At 30.7% G+C, this 21,189-nt stretch overlaps 1 protein-coding gene across 10 annotated transcripts in view; it reads right to left on the bottom strand.

Moving 5' to 3' along the window:
* The window catches only part of tmod (tropomodulin), a 64,809-nt gene that overhangs the window by 13,917 nt on the left and 29,703 nt on the right, over positions 1 to 21,189 (bottom strand). Inside the window, exon 1 of one of the 10 annotated variants that reach the window (XM_088034530.1) lies at positions 20,399 to 20,548. The exons of 8 other annotated variants lie outside the window; for them this stretch is intronic. In XM_088034530.1, the coding sequence (XP_087890656.1) occupies positions 20,399 to 20,431 (33 nt within the window). In that variant the 5' untranslated portion in view covers positions 20,432 to 20,548. Of the gene's footprint in view, positions 1 to 52; positions 191 to 20,398; positions 20,549 to 21,189 lie in introns of those variants that run through there. One more of the 10 variants, XM_088034532.1, reaches the window with a different exon arrangement.

Raw genomic sequence — 21,189 nt, 5'->3', positions numbered from 1 at the left:
GATTCGATACAATGAAAAAAACGACAATTGAACGTTCGATCTAATGAATTACCTTAAATTAACAAAAGATTTAGTTCGTTTTACACACCCAAAACTCTCTGACCCGAATTTTTTCGTTTTATTGATTGACAGATTCTGTCAGTGTCAGATGCACGGGGATTGGAGAGAGATGGAGATTGTTTAGATGGGCATTTGACATAAGACGCGGTGTCATTAGATAGAACGGGCGTTGGCTATAATTGGTAAAATGCGATAAACCTGATTTCTATCAAGTGGATGGCTAAATTAAGACGGTGATTTCAATCGTTTATTTATATGGAGAGTGTGAAAAGAGGAGACAAAGACGCGTGACCTTGACATGGAAGGCGTTTCTTAACCTCACTTTTAAGTGGAAAGTTGGTTGTGTTTGTGCTTCAAGGGCGCAAAGTTTTCGTAATGACGAGGAAGCAAAGAAGGAACAAATATTTTACAAGAAAAAGGGATAAATGATGAAAATAGAAGAATTTTTGGATCAATATTTGAGAGTTTAAACCCCTGAAAAATTCAGATTTTGGGTATTTTGGATAATAATAATTCGAGAAAATGAAAATCGAAAACAAAATTTCAAACTACGCATTGACAAATCGTCAAATTCTCAAGTTTTCGAGTTTTTATAGCATCGAATATTTATCAACGCATTTTTCAGGCTCTTTGAGTTTCGTATTTTCGAATTCCCATAATATGAAAATCCCAAATTATCAAACTCTCAAATCTTCAAAATATAAAACCGTTGGGTTTTTATTTATTTTGCTAAATTAACAAATTAGGGGCTCACATACTATATTATTTAAAAATTTCTTAATTGCTCAAATTGTCATCTTCTCAAATGTTCAAATACTCAAATTAACAGACTGTCTTGCCAAAAGCTTAAAATTTCAAATTCCTATGGTTTCAAAATTCCAAAATCACAAACGCATGTTGTTTTCACAAGCTAAATTGTTTTTTAGTTTTTTTTTTAATTCTTATATTTAGTCATTTTAGATCTTCAAATGTTAAAACCTTTAGATGTTCGAATTTTGTTGTCATATTTTTATTTCTGAGGTTTGACTTACAAATTGACGAATTGTCTCATATCTTGAATTTGTCAAAAATTTTATTTTTTTTCCAATATTCATTAGATAAATTTTTGTGTTTTTAAATTATTATCGTCCTGAAGTTATTTAGGCAGTACCTCAAACTATTAAATTCCCAAATATCCAAATTAACAATATATTTATTTAATTATTTATTAATTACTATTTAATTCTCGAATTTTCATATTTCAGAATCTCAAATCTTCAGGAGGACAAATTTTGTTGATTTCTGTTTTTCAGGTCCTCAAATCTTCAATTCGTCAAATATTTTATTTTATTTTTTCAAAGATTCATTAGATACATTTCTGAGTGATTAAATTGTTATCGTCCCGAACATTCTTAGGCTTTGTTAGTTGTTCAAACTATTAAATTTTCAAATTCCCAAATATTCAAATTAACAATTTTTAAATCCTCAAATTTCCCCATTTCAGATTCTCAAATCTTCAGGAATTCGAATTATGTTACCATACTATTATTTCTTAGAGTTTATTTTCGACTTGTCAGATTCTCAAACCTTCAATTTGTCAAATATTTTATTTTATTATTTCAAATGTTCATCTGATAAATTTCTTACAAGTTCAAATTCTTATCGTCCCGAATTTTCTTGAGCTGTTCTCATTCTCATTCAAATCGTAAAATCACCAAATTGCTAATTTGCCAAATATTTTAAGTAACAAATTTCAAATCGTCAAATTCTTAAATTTTCAATATATCAAACTATCAGAAGTTACAATTCTATTATGTTTTCTGCTTCCTGAGCTTTTCAGTTTATCTCAATTTTTTCGTTGTTAAAGTTTTAAATTCGCAAATTTTTAGTCAGACTGTCAAATGTTCAAATTCTCAGATATTCTAATTTCAAAATCGTTTGATTTTTAAAAATTGTCTCATTCTCACAGTCCCAGATTTTCAAAATTTCAATATCCCGAATTCTCAAACGATAAAATTTTAAATTTGTCAAATTTGTTCCTATATTCCCAAATCTTCAAAAAGTAAGAATCTAAAATTCTCATAACAACAAATTTCTAGCTGCATTTCTTCAAAATTTTAGATAAAAATTGAAAAAAAAAAGTTTCACAATCCAAATTTAAAATAAAAAAATTCAAATTTGAAAATTACAAATAAGTTACAGCTTCTGTCAAACGCCCAAATCCTCAGATCCTCGAAATTTCATGTTTCCAAAGTCTCAAATTTTCAAATTTTAAATATTAATTCAAAAACTCAAATTTTCAAACTGCAAATTGTCACTGTACCAAATATTGCTAATTTTTCAAGACCTCGAAATCTAAAATCTTCAAAAGTTCGAAACTTGTAGGTTTTTCCCGATGCTACAAATTCTAATTCAAACTGTCAACGCTCAAATTCTCAGGTTTTCGAAGCCCCAATTTCTCAAAAATTTTGTTCGTTTTTTCGTTGTCACTGGCAAATGCTCAAACTTCCAACGTGTTAAAACATCAGGTTCGCATGGTCTCAAAATTTCAAATTCCCTTAAACCCAAATCGCTACTTCTTCAAATATTAATTGTCAAAATGCCAAATCATCAATTCAAACTAGAAAAAAATTTGATTTGAAAATATAGTAAATTGAGTATTCAGAGATTTGAAGTTATGAAAGAAACTGAAAATGTGATAATTAGAACACGCTGAAATTATGACAATTTGAACCACTGAAAATTTATTTGTCATTTTGAAAATTCGCCAATTTGGCAATTTGAGCGTTTGTCATTATGAAAATCTAACAAACTTCGAACATTTGTCTTATGAATATTTGTGAAAACGAACAAATGATAAAATAAAAAATTAAACAGAATTTGAAACCGTGAGAATTTATTAAAAGTATTTGAAAATTTGATACCCTGAGAATTTGAAATTCTGGGATTTTGAAATTGTGGTTGTATAAGAATTGAAATTTTAGAATTTGACGGTTTTCGGATTACTAGACATTTAGAATCTTCAAGATCTCAAATTTTCAAATTTTCAAATTGTTGATTTTCCGGATATTCAAGATTGGCAAATTTATATTAAGTTTCGAGGATCTCAAATCTTCAAATTCTCAAAACCTCAAATCGTCACCTTTTCGAATATTAATTCTCAAAAAATCAAATTCTCAAACTACCAAATTGTGAATTTGCCTAACATTGGCAATCTTTTGAGACATCAAATTCTTAAATCTTCAAAAGTACGAATTTTATTGGTTTTCAAAGCCTCAAAATGTCAAACTTTGTTTTTTTTCTCGTTCTTACTGTCAAACGCTCAAATTCTAAACGTATCAAAACATCAAGTTCACAAGGTCTCAAAATCTCAAATTCCCAGAAGCTCAAATCGTCACTTTTTCAAATACTAATTCTCAAAAGCTCAAATCTCCAAAGTTTCAAATTGTCAATTTGGCAAATATTCAAAATAAGCAAATTAGCAAATTTCGCAATTTCGAATGTTGTTGAAGTTTGTCGTTACAAACTTCAAAATTTGGGACAATGAAGTTTTGAGAATTTGAAGATTTCGGATTTTGCAAACTTGATATTTAAGGGATTTTGATTTTTGAGAATTTAAACTTACAAGATCATAAAGAAACTAAATTTGCGAATCCGAAATTTTAAAATGTGAAATGTAAAACGTGAAAATGAGAAAATTACGTCCTTAGAAATCGGAAATTTGAGAATTTGGGGGCATGAAGATTCGAGAATTTAATAATTCGAAACTTTGAGATGTTATTAAATTAATATTTTTGACACTAGCAGATTTTTGAAGAGGACAAAAAAAAAACAAAATAAGAAAATAGTTGAGAAAAGTTACATAAGTAAATAAAGAGAAGATCTAAGCAAAGAAAGAAGAAGAAACAAAAACAAAATGAGGAAAAATATAAATACATAAAAATTAACACAAAAGCACAAAGAAGAATGGAAAAAGATAAAGAAGATATAGAAAGAAAAAAAGTGAAAATGGAGCACAAAGTAGAACGAAAAAAATAAACATAAAATAAAAAACTATGAATAAAAAAACAAGTGTAAAATGTAAAAATTAGAAAATTCCTCCCTTAGAAATCGGAAATTTGAGAATTTGACAATTCGAAACTTTGAGATGTTGTTAAATTGATGTTTTTGACACTAGCAGTTTTTTGAAACGGACAAAAAAAAAGAACAAAAGAAGAAAATAGTTGAGAAACATTATGTAAATAAAAAGAAGATCTAAGCAACGAAAGAAGAAGAAAGAAAAGCTGAATGAGAAAAAATATAAGTACATAAAAATAAACACAAAAGCACAAAGAAGATTGAGAGAAGATAAAGAAGATATAGAAAGGAAAAAAAAGTGAAAAAAATAAACATAAAATAAAAAACTATGAATAAAAAAACAAGTGTAAAATGTAAAAATTAGAAAATTCCTCCCTTAGAAATCGGAAATTTGAGAATTTGACAATTCGAAACTTTGAGATGTTGTTAAATTGATGTTTTTGACACTAGCAGTTTTTTGAAACGGACAAAAAAAAAGAACAAAAGAAGAAAATAGTTGAGAAACATTATGTAAATAAAAAGAAGATCTAAGCAACGAAAGAAGAAGAAAGAAAAGCTGAATGAGAAAAAATATAAGTACATAAAAATAAACACAAAAGCACAAAGAAGATTGAGAGAAGATAAAGAAGATATAGAAAGGAAAAAAAAGTGAAAAAAATAAACATAAAATAAAAAACTATGAATAAAAAAACCAAGAAAATACATGTCAAAATGTCACGCAGCAGCGTCGTGCCACCAACGCCTACTAAACCTCTTTGTGGCGAGCAGATGCCGCCATGGCCGCCTCCCATTTTTGAGCCCCTCTGTGACAAACGCATAAAACTCATTCGTAAAACTTTTTATTGCAACAAACAAGTTGACCACTCAAAAATAACCCATTGAGTAATGTCTATTCTGAAAAGTGTCCCAACCTGGCGCCTCCACCATTTCGCCTTGCCCCAAACAAACACAACTCCATAAGTAATTTACGATGTTACATTACGCTCGTTCAAGGTCACACGTCTGGTACTACACCGTGAAAAGCTGTGGGGTCCGGGGGCCGGAACAGAGGCCGCTCTGGCATCCCTCCAACGCGCTATACTTGGAGATTCGCTCGAAACCGATTATTTATAGGACGTAGTGTTCGGCCACTGGCCTTCTTGCCGCAAAATGGCGGCGCCCGTGACCTACAGCTTCATTCAAGATGCTCTAGAATCTGTTATCTAGATGGCCCTAGGTCTCTGGCGCGAAGTTAGCGCGTCGACCGCGTCGAATTTTTGTGGATCGAAAAGCATCTGTTGACATGTTTTCACGTATAAATACCGGCCTGGGCTTTCAAGGCCAAGAACGAAATCGCCAAAAGTCGCAAAATTTCCATCGAGGATAATTTTAGACGCGTTATTTAACAGGTTGTCTCGCAAAAATTCGAACAGGAAATCGTTTTTCTTTCGCGAGAAGAGATTGGTTCCTTGTTTATAGGCGGCTAGGTGAAAACAAAAGAGTGTTTAGACTTGTCATTTTTGCCAAAAACTAATGGGCCGAGGTCGACAACCCCAGGAGGCGAGGTTTTGTTTTGTTTATGATGGATTTTGCTCCCTTTTATAATATGGAAAGATTTTTATTTAAGTTGGCAACGGCCCCAGGAAATACTTGAGATTTATGAAAAACAATCGTATTTTATGCGATGACCACGGCCGACTAGAAAAAACGAGTTACGCGTTTTCGGATATTCGAAATCTCAAATCTTCAAATTCTCAGGGGATCAAATTCGTATAATGTCGAACGTTCATGGAATCAAATTGGTACGTTCTAGATTCTCACGATATCTAGATCGCAAAACTTCAAAATAGCAAAATTTCAAAATCCCGAATTCTTAACTTTAAAAACCTGATCCTATATTCCCGTAACAGTCGGAATCTTAATTTCTCAAAATAACGAATTTTCAGCTTCATTTCTTCAAATTTTTGAAAATAAAATATAAATAAAACAAGTTAAGTTTCAAATTTCAAAATTACAACTTGTCAATTTCGAATTCTCAAAACGTCAAATCATCAGTTTTTCAAAGTTTCACATGTTCAAATTCCTATTTTCACGAATTTTTGTAGCTGTTGTCAATCGTTTAACTAATAATTGTTTAAAAATGTCAAACTCTCAAACTCTCAACTTCTTACTCCTTTATTTCACAAATATTCAGCGAATAAAAATGTTCGAATTCCTATGATTTCGAATTTTCATCGACTTTTCTCGTGCCTCATTTGTATAATTCTCAAAAGATCACATGTTCAAAATCTCGAATTGTCAACGTGTCGAATATTCAAACTGACACATTTCTGAGCTTTCAGATTACTAAACATTCAAACGTTCGAATCTTCAACATATCAAAAACTCAAAACCTCAAATTGTCACGTCTTAAAATTGCGAAATCTACAGATCCTTTAATCATCAAATGTGCGAATTTTTGAAATTTCCAATTTTGTTAGATTTTTTTTATTGTTACAATATTAAATTTTCAAATTCTAATTCATATCGTCAAATGATCAAATTCTCAAGTTTTGAAAATGTCAAATGTTCAAATTCCCAAAACCTCAAATCGTCACTTCAAATATTAATTCTCAAAAGCTCAACTTCGCAAATTAACAAATTGAGTACTTGATAAACGTTGGTAATTTTTTGCGACTTCAAATTCTTAAATCTTCAAAAATATGAATTTTGTTGGAGTTTCCCGTTGCCGCAAATTCTCATTCAAACTCTCAAATGCTCAAATTCTCAGTGTTTCGAAGTCTCAAGTTGGCAAATTTTGTTAGATTCCTCGTTGTCACTATCAAATGTTCAAATTCGAAAAGTGTCAAAACGTAAAGTTCGCAAGGTGTGAAAATATTAAATTTTCAAAACCTCAAATTGTCACTTCTTTAAATATTAATTCCCAGAAACTCAATCTCCCAAATAGTCAAATCTTCAATTTAGCAAAATAGAGATCCCAGATTCCTAAATCTTCAAATGCACGAATTTTTAGAATTTCTGATTATATTTAGGAATTTTTAAATTCCCAAAAACCTTAAATCGTCACTTCTACAAATATTAATTCTTAAAAAATCAAATTCTCACATTCTCAAACTGTTAATTAACCAAATATTCAAAATAACAAATTTTTGAGACCCCCAGATTCGTAATTTTTCAAAAGTACGAATTCTCGAATTTTTCAATTTTGACTTCCTCGTTAACTGAAATTCGTATTCAAACAGTCAAATTCTCAAATTATCATGTTCCCAAATCCTCAATTTGTCAAACTTTGTTAGTTTTCACGTTGTCACTGTCACATGTTCAAATTCCCAACGTCTCAAAACATCAAGTTCACAAAATCTTAAAATCTCATCCAGAACTTCAAATCGTCACTTCTTCAAATATTGCTTCTCAAAATGCCAAATTGTCAATTTGTCGAATATTGAAAATAAACAATTTCTAAATACAAGGATTCTTAAATTTTCAAAAGCTCGAATTCTCAAGATTTTGAATTTTGTTGGACTTCCTCGTTGCTTCAAATTCTTATTAAAATTCTCAAAATGTCATGTTCCCAAAATCTCAAATTTTCAAAGTGTTAAAACCTCAAATCGTCACCTTTTCAAACATGAATTCTTTCAAATACTCAAATTTTCGAACTGCCAAAGTGTCAATGTGTCAAATATTCGAATTCAAACTTTTTAAAAAATACGAATCTAGTTTACCATTGCCTCAAATTCTTAGTCAAACTGTCAAATGCTCCAATTCTCATGTTCTAAAATCTTCAATTGGTCAAACTTTGTTAGTTTTCTCGTTGTCACTGTGTCAAATGCTCAAATTTCCAGCATCTAGAAAGGTCAAGTTTGAAAGTTCTCAAAATCTCAAATTCCCAGAACCCCAAATCGTCACTTCTTCAAATATAAATTTTCATAAGCTCAAATTGTCAAAATCACAAATTTCTGAATCTTCAGATTCTCAAATTTTCAATAGTACGAATTCACGAGATTTTAAATTTTGTCAAATTTTCCTCGTTGCTTCAAATCCTCGAAGTTCTCAAGTTCCCAAATCCTCAATTCATCAAACATTGTTACTTTTCTTCTTGTCACTGTGTCAAACGCTCCTTTCATTTGTCTCATATCTTTAAAACTGTCAAATATTTTTTTTTTTTGCAAATGTTCATCAGATAAATTTCTTACAAGTTCAAATTTTTAGCGTCCCGAATTTTTTCGAGCTGATCTCATTCTTCAATTGCTTAGTTCTCAAAAGATCAAATCGTAAAAACACCAAAATGCTAACTTACTGAAATTCGAAGTAACAAATTTCAAATCGTCAAATTCTCATGGTCTTAAATTTTCAATATATCAAATTATCACAAGTTACAATACAGTTACGTTTTCTGCTTCCTGAGCTTTTTAGTTCTCTAATTCTCAGTTTATCTCAATGTTTTAAATTTTCAGAAATTCAAATTTCAGAATCGTTTAATTTTTAAAAATTGTCACATTCACACAGTCCCAGATTTTCAAAATTTCAAAATCCCGAATTCTCAAACGATAAATTTTTACGTTGTCAAATCTGTTAATTATCACCCTGTCCTATATTCTCAAATCTTAAAACAGTCAGAATCTAAAATTCTCATAACGACAAATTTTTAGCCGCATTTCTTCAAAATTTTAGATACAAATTGAAAAAAAAATCAGCTTTCATAATCCAAATTTAAAACACAAAAATTCAAATTTCAATATTACAAATAAATTACAGCTGTCAAAGGCCTAAATTCTCAGAACCTCAAAATTTCATGTTCCCAAAATCTCAAATTTTCAAATTTGCAATACCTCAAATCGTGACCTTTTTCAATAGTAATTCTCTTCAAACCTCAAATTTTCAAACTGCCAAATTGTCACTGTGCCAAATATTGCTAACTTTTCAAGACCTCGAATTCTAAAATCTTCACTAGTACGAATTTTATAGGTTTTTACCGATGCTGCAAACTCTCATTCAAACTGTCAATGTTCAAATTCTCAGGTTCTCGAAGCCCCAATTTCTCAAATTTTGTTCGTTTTCTCGTTGTCACTGTCAAATGCTCAAATTTCCAACGTGCCAAAACATAGGTTCGCATGGTCTCAAAGTTTCAAATTCCCACCAACCCCAAATCGCCACTTCTTCAAATATTAATTGTCAAAAGGCGAAATCCTCAGTTCAAACTAGAAAAAAATTGATTTGAAAATATAGTAAATTGAGTATTCAGAGATTTGAGGTTATGAAAGAAACTGAAAATGTGATAATTAGAACACGTTGAAATGATGACAATTTGAACCACTGAAAAATTATTTGTCATTTGAAAATTCGCCAATTTGGCAATTTGAGCGTTTGTCATTATGAAAATCTAACAAACTTCGAACATTTGTCTTATGAATATTTGTGAAAACGAACAAATGATGGAATAAGAAATTTAACAGAATTTTGAGACTGAGAATTTGTTAGGAGTATTTGAAAATTTGATACCCTGAGAATTTGAAATTCTGAGATTTTGAAATTGTGGTTTATCAAAACATCAAGTTCACAAGGTCTCAAAATCTCAAATTTCCAGAAGCTCAAATCGTCACTTTTGTCAATTGTCAATTTGCCGAATATTCAAAATTAGCAAATTAGCAAATTTCGAATGTTGTTGAAGTTTGTCGTTACAAACTTCAAAATTTGGGACAATGAGGTTTTGAGAATTTGAAGATTTCGGATTTTGCGAACTTGATATTTAAGGGATTTTGATTTTTAAGAATTTGAACTTACAAGATCATAAAGAAACTAAATTTGGGAATCCGAAATTTTAAAATGTGAAATGTAAAACGTGAAATGAGAAAATTACGTCCTTAGAAATCGGAAATTTGAGAATTTGGGGGCATGAAGATTCGAGAATTTGATAATTCGAAACTTTGAGATGTTATTAAATTAATATTTTTGACACTAGCAGATTTTTGAACAGGACAAAAAAAAATAAAATAAGAAAAAAGTTGAGAAAAATTACATACGTAAATAAAGAGAAGATCTAAGCAAAGAAAGAAGAAGAAAAAAAAGCGAAATGAGGAAAAATATAAATAAATACATAAAAATTAACACAAAAGCACAAAGAAGAATGAAAGAAGATAAAGAAGATATAGAAAGGAAAAAAGTGAAAATGGAGCCCAAAGTAGAACAAAAAAATAAACATAAAATAAAAAACTATGAATAAAAAAACAAGTGTAAAATGTAAAAATTAGAAAATTCCCCCCTTAGAAATCGGAAACTTAAGAATTTGACAATTCGAAACTTTGAGATGTTGTTAAATTGATGTTTTTGACAGTAGCAGTTTTTTGAAATAGACAAAAAAAAAGAACAAAAGAAGAAAATAGTTTAGAAAAATTATGTAAATAAAGAGAAGATCTAAGCAAACAAAGAAGAATAAAGAAAAGTTGAATGAAAAAAAAAATACATAAAAATAAACACAAAAGCACAAAGAAGATTGGAAGAAGATAAAGAAGATATAGAAAGGAAAAAAAAGTGAAAATAGAGCCCAAAGTAGAACGAAGAAAATAAACATAAAACAAAAAACTATAAATAAAAAACCAAGAAAAGAAATGTCAAAATGCCACGCAGCAGCGTCGTGCCACCAACGCCTACTAAACCTCTTTGTGGCGAGCAGATGCCGCCAGGGCCGCCTCCCATTTTTGAGCCCCTCTGTGACAAACGCATTAAACTCATCCGTAAAACTTTTTATTGCAACAAACAAACAAATTTTGTTCGTTTTCTCGTTGTCACTGTCAAATGCTCAAATTCCCAACGTGTCAAAACATCAGTTTTCTTCAAAACCCCAATTCCAAATTCCCAATTTGTTTTCGCCGTCTACTCTATGTCTCTCCGTTCCGCTCGACTATGTAGTTTTAGAGCGCCATAAACCGCATTTACTGCTCTAAAATCCGAATTTAACGCCAAACTTCCACTCGAGTTCTATTTCGGTGCGTCAAATCCCAAAACAAACTCCAAAAATACCTCCATCTTGTATCGACAACGCTCAGAATAGCCTCTGGAACGAGGAAGGACAATACTCCATGATATCACCTCCGCCCTATTTTTAGCCGAAAATCTGAAAATTATTTTCGAAAACATGTCAACTGCCAATCAATACCAACCTAACGATGTTTATGTTGGGCGCATTTTATTAGTTTGTTGCACTAAAAAGCGGGCCCAAACGCGGCTCCCTGTGGTTCCCCTGAAACGCGGGCTTTCATTGCGATCATTTCGCATGGTAATTATTACCGACGCTGCAATTCTGCCAAAAAATGTTTACAGAGTTTCGTCGCGTCAGTCGTTAAGATATTATTGAAATAATAACAATCGGTGTATAGTGATGGTGGCGTTAAATCGGGAAATTCATGGAGGAGATGGAAATAGCGTGGAAATAAAAAATACTTTTGTCCTTCCAAATGTCGTATCAGCTGAGTGACTTGTAACACATGTTCGTTTACGTACTTTTCTGAAGTTTATGGGATATTTATAGCACTTTCGGTTTCTGTAATTATTCTGTTGATATGCACCGGTCTTTTCTGACCTACGCGGTCATTTGGGTTTCACTGTCATTGGTTCGAAAAGAATGTTTGAGGAAACGAAAATTCGAGATCCTGAAAATTCGATCCTATGAAGGTTTAAGTATCTGACAACCTAAAATGAATATTTTGCAAATTGCTCTGTGAATGAAACAACCGAAGAATGAGAAAACTTACTCTTTCAGGAACTGATCTCCATTAGACAAACTGAAAATTTGGCAATTTGGGAGTTTGAGTTTCTGGAAATTAATATTTGAAGAAGTGACAATTTGAGGTTTTGAAAATTTGATATTTTAAGACCTTGCGAACTTGACGTTATGACACTCTGGGAATTTGAACACTTGATAGTGACAACGAGGAAACTAACAAAATTTGACAAATTGAGACTTCGAAACCCTGAGAATTTAAACATTTGAGAGTTTGAATAAGAATTTGCGGCTACGAGAAACTCCAACAAAATTCGTACTTTTGAAGATTTAAGAATTTGTAGTTTGAAATACACAATTTGCTAATTTGCGAATTTGAGCAGTGACGATTTGAGGTTTTGAGAATTTGAACACTTGAAAGCTCGGTAACTTAAAATTTTGAGAATCTGAAGATTTGGCTAGTGAATTTTGACAATTTCATACGAACTTCTAAGAATTAATATTTTAAGAAGTGACAATTTGAGATTTTCAAAATTTGAAATTTTGAGACCTGGCAAACTTGATGTTTTGCGCGCTGGGAATTTGACCAAACTAACAAAATCTGAAACATTAAAGCTTCGAGAAAATTGAGAATTTGGCAATTCGGGAGTTTGAGTTTCTGGGAATTAATATTTGAAAAAGTGACAATTTGAGGTTTTGAAAATTTGATATTTATGGGAATTTGAGCATTTGACAGCGACAACGAGAAAACTAACAAAATTTGCCAAATTTGGGATTTTGAACATGAGAATTTGAACATTTGACAATTAGAATACGAATTTCAGTAAGAAAGTAAAAATTAAAAATTTCGAGTTCGTACTTTCGAAAAAATAAGAACCTGAGGACTCAAAAATTTGTCATTTTGAATATTCGGCTAATTAACAGTTTGGTAATTTAAGAATTTGAGCATTTGAGAATTAATATTTGAAAAAGTGACGATTTGAGCCTTCTGAGAATATAAAAATTTAAAAATGTAATAAAAAATTCGTGCATTTGAAGATTAAAGAAGTTGGGATCTCCATCAGACAAATTGAAAATTTGGCAATTTGGGAGTTTGAGTTTCTGGAAATTAATATTTGAAGAAGTGACAATTTGAGGTTTTAAAAATTTGATATTTTAAGACCTTGCGAACTTGATATTACGACACTCTAGGAATTTAAACATTTGATAACATTTGATATTGATAACATTTGACAACGAGGAAACTAATAAAATTTGACAAATTGAGACTTCGAAACCCTGAGAATTTAAACATTTGAGAGTTTGAATAAAATTCGTACTTTTGAAGATTTAAGAATTTGAAATTTGAAATACACAATTTGCTAATTTGCGAATTTGAGCTTTTGAGAATTAATATTTGAAGTGACGATTTGAGGTTTTGGGAATTTGAACATTTGACATTTTCAAAACTTGAGAAAATGATCATTTGACGATATGAATTACAATTTGAAAATTCAATATTGTAACAATAAAAAAATCATCAAAATTCCAAATTCCAAAAATTCGCACATTTGATGATTAAAGAATCTGTAGATTTGGCAATTTTAAGACGTGACAATTTGAGGTTTTGAGTATTTGACATCTTGAAGATTCGAACGTTTGAATGTTTAGTAACCTGAAAGTTCAGAAATGTGTCAGTTTGAATATTCGGCACGTTGACAATTGGACATTTTGAACGTGTGATCCTTTGAGAATCATACAAATAAGGCACGAGAAAAGTCGATGAAAATTCGAGATGATAAGAATTCGAACATTTTTATTCGCTGAATATTTGAGAAATGAAGGAGTAAGAAGTTGAGAGTTTGAGAATTTGACAATTATTAGTTAAACAATTGACAACAGCTACAAAAATTCGTGGAAATAGGAATTTGAACATGTGAAACTTTGAAAAACTGAGAATTTGAAGATTTGAGAGTTTGAATAAGAACGGGAAACTCCAACAAAATTTGTACTTTTGAAGATTTAAGAATTTAAAGTCACTAAAATGTTTCGCAAATTCACAATTTGGTAATTTAAGAATTTGAAGTGACGATTTGAGGTTTTGGAAATTTAAACATTCGACATGTTCAAAACTTGAAAATTTGATCATTTGACGATATGAATTAGAATATGAAAATTCAAAAATTCAAAAACGTAATAAGAAAAAAATTTAACAAAATTCCCAATTCCAAAAATTCGCACATTCAATGTTTTAAGAAGCTGGAGATTTGACAATTTGAAGACGTGACAATTTGAGGTTATGAGAATTTTGAGAAAAAAATTCGAACTCTTAAAGATTCGAACGTTTGAATGGTTAATAATCTGATAGTCCGTACTCTTAAAATTTGTCATTTTGAATATTCAGCTAATTAACAGTTTGTTGACTTGAGAATTTGAGCTTTTGAGAATTAATATTTGAAAAAGTGACGATTTGAGGTTTTGGAAATTTAAAAATTCTAAAATGTAATAACAAAATATAATTTGGGGAATTAAAAACCTGAAAATTTTGAGATGTTGGCAAATAAAAAATGTCATCTTTTAAATATTTCATAATTGAGAATCTGAGAATTAAAATACACAATATGGAACTCGAAAACTAAATAAAATTAAAGACTTTCAATTGATAATATCAAAATCATTTAAAAATTATTAATTCAAAATTTTAAAAATGTACGATTTTAATAACCTGACAAATTAATTTGAGAACTTGAGAATTTGCCTATCTAAGATTTTAAGACATTAAGGATTTGAGCAAAAAAAATTAAAAACGAATAAAATTTAATTGAAAAAAACTGAGAATTTCAGAATTAAATTTTCAATAAAATTTGGACAATTTAAAGCACTTGAAATCGGAGAATTTGTTATCTTTTCAATTTAAGAATTTAAGAGCTTAAAAATATGAAAATTTGGGAATTTGAGATCGTGAATTTAAAAACTGAGAAATTGGAGATATTGAGAAATGAAATCTTTCAAAACGCAAGTTTTAATTTTTTGAAATGTTAAAAGATTGAAATAAAATAAAGTTAAAAGATTTGAGAATTTGAGGTTCTCAGATTTTAATAACTTGACAAGAAATTGAGAATATGACAACTTGAGAATTAATTATGTAAAAATTTTATGTTTTGAAAAACTGAAATTTTGTAAAATTAAAAATCTAAAAACGAACGATTGAGACGACTAAAAACTTTGAAAATTTTGAACAGTAATAATTATAACCAATAAAAATTTGACAATATGAATTTGACAATTGAGAACTTCAAAGTTTTGAAAATATCTGGAGAATTTGAGAATAAAATGTTCGGAAAGCATAAACTGAACAAAATTTGATACCGTGAGCATTTGAAAATCTAAGAATTTGAACTTAAGACTCTAGGAATTGTGGAAGGGGAAAATTCGGGACTCTGACAATTCGAACATACAGTTTGGGGAATTGACACCCGATGCATGGAATTAAATTTAATAGAAAGTGGGGGACTCCGAGCGAGAAAGAGATTCTTGCATTCTTTCATTCTCACACACATCAAGAAACATGAATTTTCGGTGAGTCCAAGACCGATTAATGGACAAATAGATGAGCGCAACAAAGAAAACCATAATTGCCATTGGAGCGAGGAAGATAAAAATAATTTACCCCCATCAGCGCGAATGCATGCGTCGTGGCACTGTTTTATCATTTTTGGCAAGACGAGGTGTTAACATGATTGCTCCTTTAGTAATTCTTCGCTATTAGAGGGATTTGGTCCTTCGAATGCAAAATGCAACAATTTTATTTTTTTATGAGTAATGATAGGCATTGTATTTCTCAATGAATTTGAGTTACAATTTTCGAGAACTTTGTCGCTAGGATGCTTTGAGGGGAGTAATGCCACCCACTGACACTACTCCTCTCCCACTTCTTATTAAAATTGTTCCCATTCATCGGGTATCAATTCCCCAAACTGTATGAAGATTCGACAATTGGAGACTCCAAAAAAATTAAAAGAGGAGTTTTTCCCCCATTTCACCCGAAATTTTGGCACTTTCCGTTCATCCTACAACTGCGACTATTTTCGGCAAGTTGTGTCTATTTCCATACTTTGATTGCAATCCCAAAGCATCAAAAATTCCGCTAGTTGCATCCCGTCCCTTTGAATTATAGCCCACAAATTTCGCTCGAACCGTCACAATTAAATCCTCCAACAGATGGTCGAGCAAGCCTTGCCAAAAACTCGCGAGAAAAATGCAAATCCTCGAAATATTCCAAAAAACCTTCGCAGCATTGTAAAATATTTATAACCCACTTTTATCCAATTTTTCGCTCGTCCTTGGCAAATAATTTTCTATTTCGAAATCCAACATATCACATGCTTTTGATTTAAACTCGCAAGGAAGAAGTTTATAAATTAGTTATGATTACAACAGCGGAAAGTGCGTAATCGCGTCTGTATCTACGTTCGCCAAAAACAATGTGTTTGGTCGCGAGCCAAGATGCGTTCGTTTAATAAAGTTGGTTTATTTTGCGATGTGGGAATTGGGAGGATCGAGTGAAATTTTTGACAGCGTTCGTCATTAAATTTCTCCGGTTTAAGAGTAGAATAACTTTGCTAAATTTAGATGGACGCTAAAAGCTTTCGAGACAAATAACGAGGTTTATTTATTTAATGGGACGATTTTGCGAAAAAATTTAGAGGATCTGACACATTTTGAGCTGCGTGTGCTCAGCGCCAAAAATTTTGAAAACAGCGAGAAATCGATATTTTGAATTTGAGATCCTGACTATTTGAGCAGATACGAATTTGAGGTTTTGGGATTTTGAGAATTCAAAATTTGAGATATTGAGAATTTGTTTAATTGAAATTATAGATCATGCAAAGTATGCTTTTTACAAGAGGAATAAAAACAAATGAAGATTTGAAGTTTCGGGAATTTGAAATCCTGACTTTTTGAATTTTGAAAACATTTGCAATTAACAGTTTGATGATTTGAAAATTTGAGCTTTTGGAAATTGAAAAATTCTAAAATGTAATAAGAAAATATGAGAATTTGGGGATTTGAGACCGTGAATTTGAGAATTTAAACATTTAAAAACCTGAAAAATTTGAGATATTGGCAAATAAAAAATGTCATCTTTTAAATATTTCATAATTGAGAATCTGAGACTTAAAATAATATGGAACTCGAAAACTGAATAAAATTTAAGACTTTCAATCGATAATATCAAAATCATTTGAAAATTATTAATTCAAAATTTTGAAAATTTGAAGTTTTGGGATTTTGAGATATTGAGAATTTGTTCAATTGAAATTATAGATCATGATAAGTATGTTTTTTACAAGAGGGGAAAAACAAATGAAGCTGAAGATTTGAAGTTTCGGGAATTTGAAGTGCTGATTTCTTGAATTTTGAAACCAGGTGAAAAGAAACAGAATATAAGAAACAAAAAAAATTAGAAGGATGAGAATTGAAAACTTGAGACGATGAGAAAAAGTACGAATTTTTACCAAAAAGAAAAACATTTTGACAATTTGAGAATTAACAATTTGAGGGTTTGAGAATTTGAGAATTAAAGATGTAGGAACATGAAAATTTATCATAATTTGAAACAATAAAAATTCGTTAAATTAAAATAGAGGATGATGCAAAATATGTTTTTTACAAGAGAAATAATTATGCATTTCGACCATTTGGGACCAAATTAACAAATTCTAATTTTCAAATTAAGGTTATTGGAATCGCACATTTTCAAAATTAATTCTCAAAATCTCAAATTTAAAATATTTTGATATCAACTTTTGAAAATTTTAAATTTTTCTTAGTTTTCGAGTTCCGTAAAAATTTTAATTTTCAAATTCTCAATTGTGAAATATTTAAAAGACGAAATTCTTCATATGCCAATATCTCAATTTTTTAGGTTTTAAATTGTTCAAATTCTCAAATTTACGGTTTCAAATCCCCAAATTCTCAAATTTTTAAGCTCTTAAATTCTCGAATTCTTAAATTACAAAGAGCACAAATTGTTAAATTCAAAGTGTCCAAAATAGTCAAATTTTCATTGTTTCAAATAAAATTTGTCAAGTTATTAAAATTCGCAGATTTTTGAGTTCATCAGTTTGTATTTTAATTCAATTTTTCAAAAATTAAAAAATAAATAAAAAAAATAAAAATTATCGTTTTGAAATGTTTCATTTCTCAAAATCCCAAATTTCTCAGTTTTTAAATGTCAAAATTCTCAAATTCACATTTTTAAGCTTCTAAATGATCGAATTTTTAAATTAAAAAGATTAATTCTCAGATTCAAACTGCTTCAAATTGTCAAATTTTCATTATCTAAATTCTATTGAAAATTCTGTAATTCTCAGTTTTTTTCAATTAAATTTTATTCGTTTTTAATTTGCTTACGGTTAAACTTTCAATTTATCAAAATCTTAAGCAAATTCTCAGTTTCTTAAATAAATTTGTCAGGTTATTAAAATCGCACATTTTCAAAAATTCAATTTTAAAAAAATAATTCTCAAATATTTTTGGTATTCTCAATTTTTTAAATTGTTAAATTTTTCTCAGATTTAAAAAATCATAAAATCTTTAAAAAACAAAATTTTTCATTTGCCAATATCTCAAAATTTTCAGGTTTTTAAATGTTTAAATTCACAAATTCACTGTCTTCAATCCCCAAATTCTCAAATTTTTAAGCTCTTAAATTCTCGATTCCAAGTGTAAAATTTCCACAGTCTCTAATTGTATTAAAAAATTCAATTCTGAAATTCTCAGCTTTACAAATATTAAGAAAAAGACTTTTTTGTTAATTACATTTTATTTGTTTTTAGTTTTTTTATGTTCAAATTCGCCCGTTTTACAGAAAAAAAACAAAATTTCAAATAACAATACCGTTTTTTTCGCCAATCAAATACCTGAATCGCCATATTAGTATAATGTAAATCGGCCCTTAATACTAAAAATCGCAAAAATTCTCAAGTTTTTAAAGGTGTGTTCAAATGTCCAAATTTTCACGATCCAAAATATTTAAATTCCCAAATTCTCAGTCATTTAAGCATCTCCAACTTGAAAAATTCTGTCTTTTTAGTTAAGTCTTGTTTGTTCTTCAACTCTTTAAGCTACAAATGTGCTATGGAACAGTTTATGGATCATGCAAAGTATGTTTGAGACCCTGACCATTTGAGAAAATAGAAATTTGAGAGAATCTAACAATTTGAGGTTTTGCGGTTTTAAGAATTTGACAATTAAAAATGTAGAAACCTGAAAATTTAGCATCATTTGAGACAATGAGAATTTGTGCAATTGAACAGCAAAGTATGTGTTTCTAGCAAAAAACGTAAATAAGGCTTGAAATTTGACACTTTAAGAATTTGACAGCACGACGATTTGAAAATTAGAGAATTTGACAATTCATTATCTAGAAATTTGACGTTATGAAAGAAACTGAAAAATTAAGAATTAACACGTTGAGATTATGATAATTTTTGGTTTTGGCGTTTTGAGAATTTGAGATCAAGGAACATACAATTTAAGACAAGTTCTCGAGACTTCAAATTGTCAAATTGTCAGGTTCTCAAACTCAAAGTCCCAAATTTCCAAACTTGCATTTTTTATATCAAATCTTCAAATTGTTACTTTATCAAGCGCAACCAAACGTCACCAGATATTCACTAACTCAAATTTTCAGTTCTCAAACTCTCAGAATCTCGAATTGGCAGTTCAGTTAATGTAGATAAGTAATAAAAGCACGAAATCAAAACTTTGAAAATTTGCCAAATTGAGAACTAAGAAAGTCTTTATTTTCTAATTTGAGCGTCTCAAAATTTAGTTTAGTCACAATTTCGAAATCATTCCAGAACTTGAAAACACCCAAATTTCAAAATTCAAAAACTGAGAATCTAAAAACTGACAGTTTCAACATTTCGAGATGCCAATTTTTTGAGTCCACGGACTGTCAAGACCAATTTGCCCTTTGACAACTCAAAAATTCTCGCCGAAAGTCGTCGGCCAATTTCACATTTTACCTCCCACCTGCCCAGGAACAACATATTTTTAACCAAATTGCTGACACAACGTTGAAAATTAAAACCTGTTCTAATTACGCCGCCAAAAATTTGCCAAATTCCCCCAAATTTCCAATTAACCGAATGAATTGCAAAACCAACAAATAGACGGAATTTCCGGTTTTACCGCCAGCTGCGCCTAATCACAGTCAAAGCAAACTAAAAAATAATAATAATAATAATAATAACAATAAGTATGTTTTTTGACGCAGCAGGTATGAGAAAAGAGACAGAAATGATGAGAAAAAACGCAGTTTCGGCGCCAAATTCAAATCGCACTTAAGCGAATCGTATAATCTGCAAGTGTTTATTTCAAAGTGATTCATTGAGTGTTGGCAATCGATGGATGTGCATGTAGCGAATTTGTAATGCGGTTATTTCGGAAACCCATAAGAAAGTCCTAATAAATAAAGCGGCGTTATGGTGGCATTGACTCCCCCAACTCAAAATTCCCGAAATTTTGGAAAATTCCCCGCCGCCTCCGACGACTTTGGACCGCTTCGCGGTCCCCCAAAAACGCAAATCTCGCTACCTTCACCGACGACCATTCCTGGAAGAACTCCATGGCCCATAGCCGTTCTCACACAAATTCCCGAAAAGCACCCACTGCCACTCCACCACCGTGTAAAAATTTCGACGATGAGCTACAATCGCGAACAGCACTCGACTAAAATCGTATTTCAGGAGACGCATTTTAGTGGTGAGAACCAGCGCTCTCTATATTTTCGATTTCCACCTGAATTCGTGGAAAAGCGACTTTCAGGATTTCGGTTTTGGGACGGATTTTGTGGCGCATTTTGGTTCTGAATGGTTTATAAATAAGTCGACTAATTTTAAAACGTGTTCAATTCGACAAAATGGAGAAAAGCTGCGGCGACTGTTGAAAGATTATGATCTGCTGGCGCTATATTCACTTTGTTTATCGGAGGTTTTACGTTATTTTAATGCGATGATGAGAGCGGTTTGGGTCGCTGAGGCGTGAAGTTCGCAGCGAATTTATTAAATGGGCGGTGTGCCGCACAGGTGCGTTTTAGGGCCTCTCTTATTCAATTTACTACGACTATAAAGGTGACCTTGGATCAATGAGAAATTAAGATACTAATTTCACAAAAGAGGCATTTCGGGCCCAATAAATCCTAATCCAGTCCTGGAATTTCAATGACAGTAATACCGACTTAAGGGCAAAGCTCTATAGTCCGCCTCTAAATTTTTTCAATTTTTTTTTTACACATTTCTTAATTACGACATTTTTAATAAATTAAGAAAAAGGATAATTTTCAACCATTTTTTTTCTAATCCGGACCTGGAATCTCATTGACAGTT

This window comes from Gnatocerus cornutus, chromosome 4, assembly GCF_029298725.1.
Source record: "Gnatocerus cornutus isolate USDA-ARS CGAHR chromosome 4, icGnaCorn1.1, whole genome shotgun sequence".
Taxonomy (NCBI): Eukaryota; Metazoa; Arthropoda; class Insecta; order Coleoptera; family Tenebrionidae; genus Gnatocerus; species Gnatocerus cornutus.
This window is presented reverse-complemented; position numbering and strand designations above follow the sequence as displayed.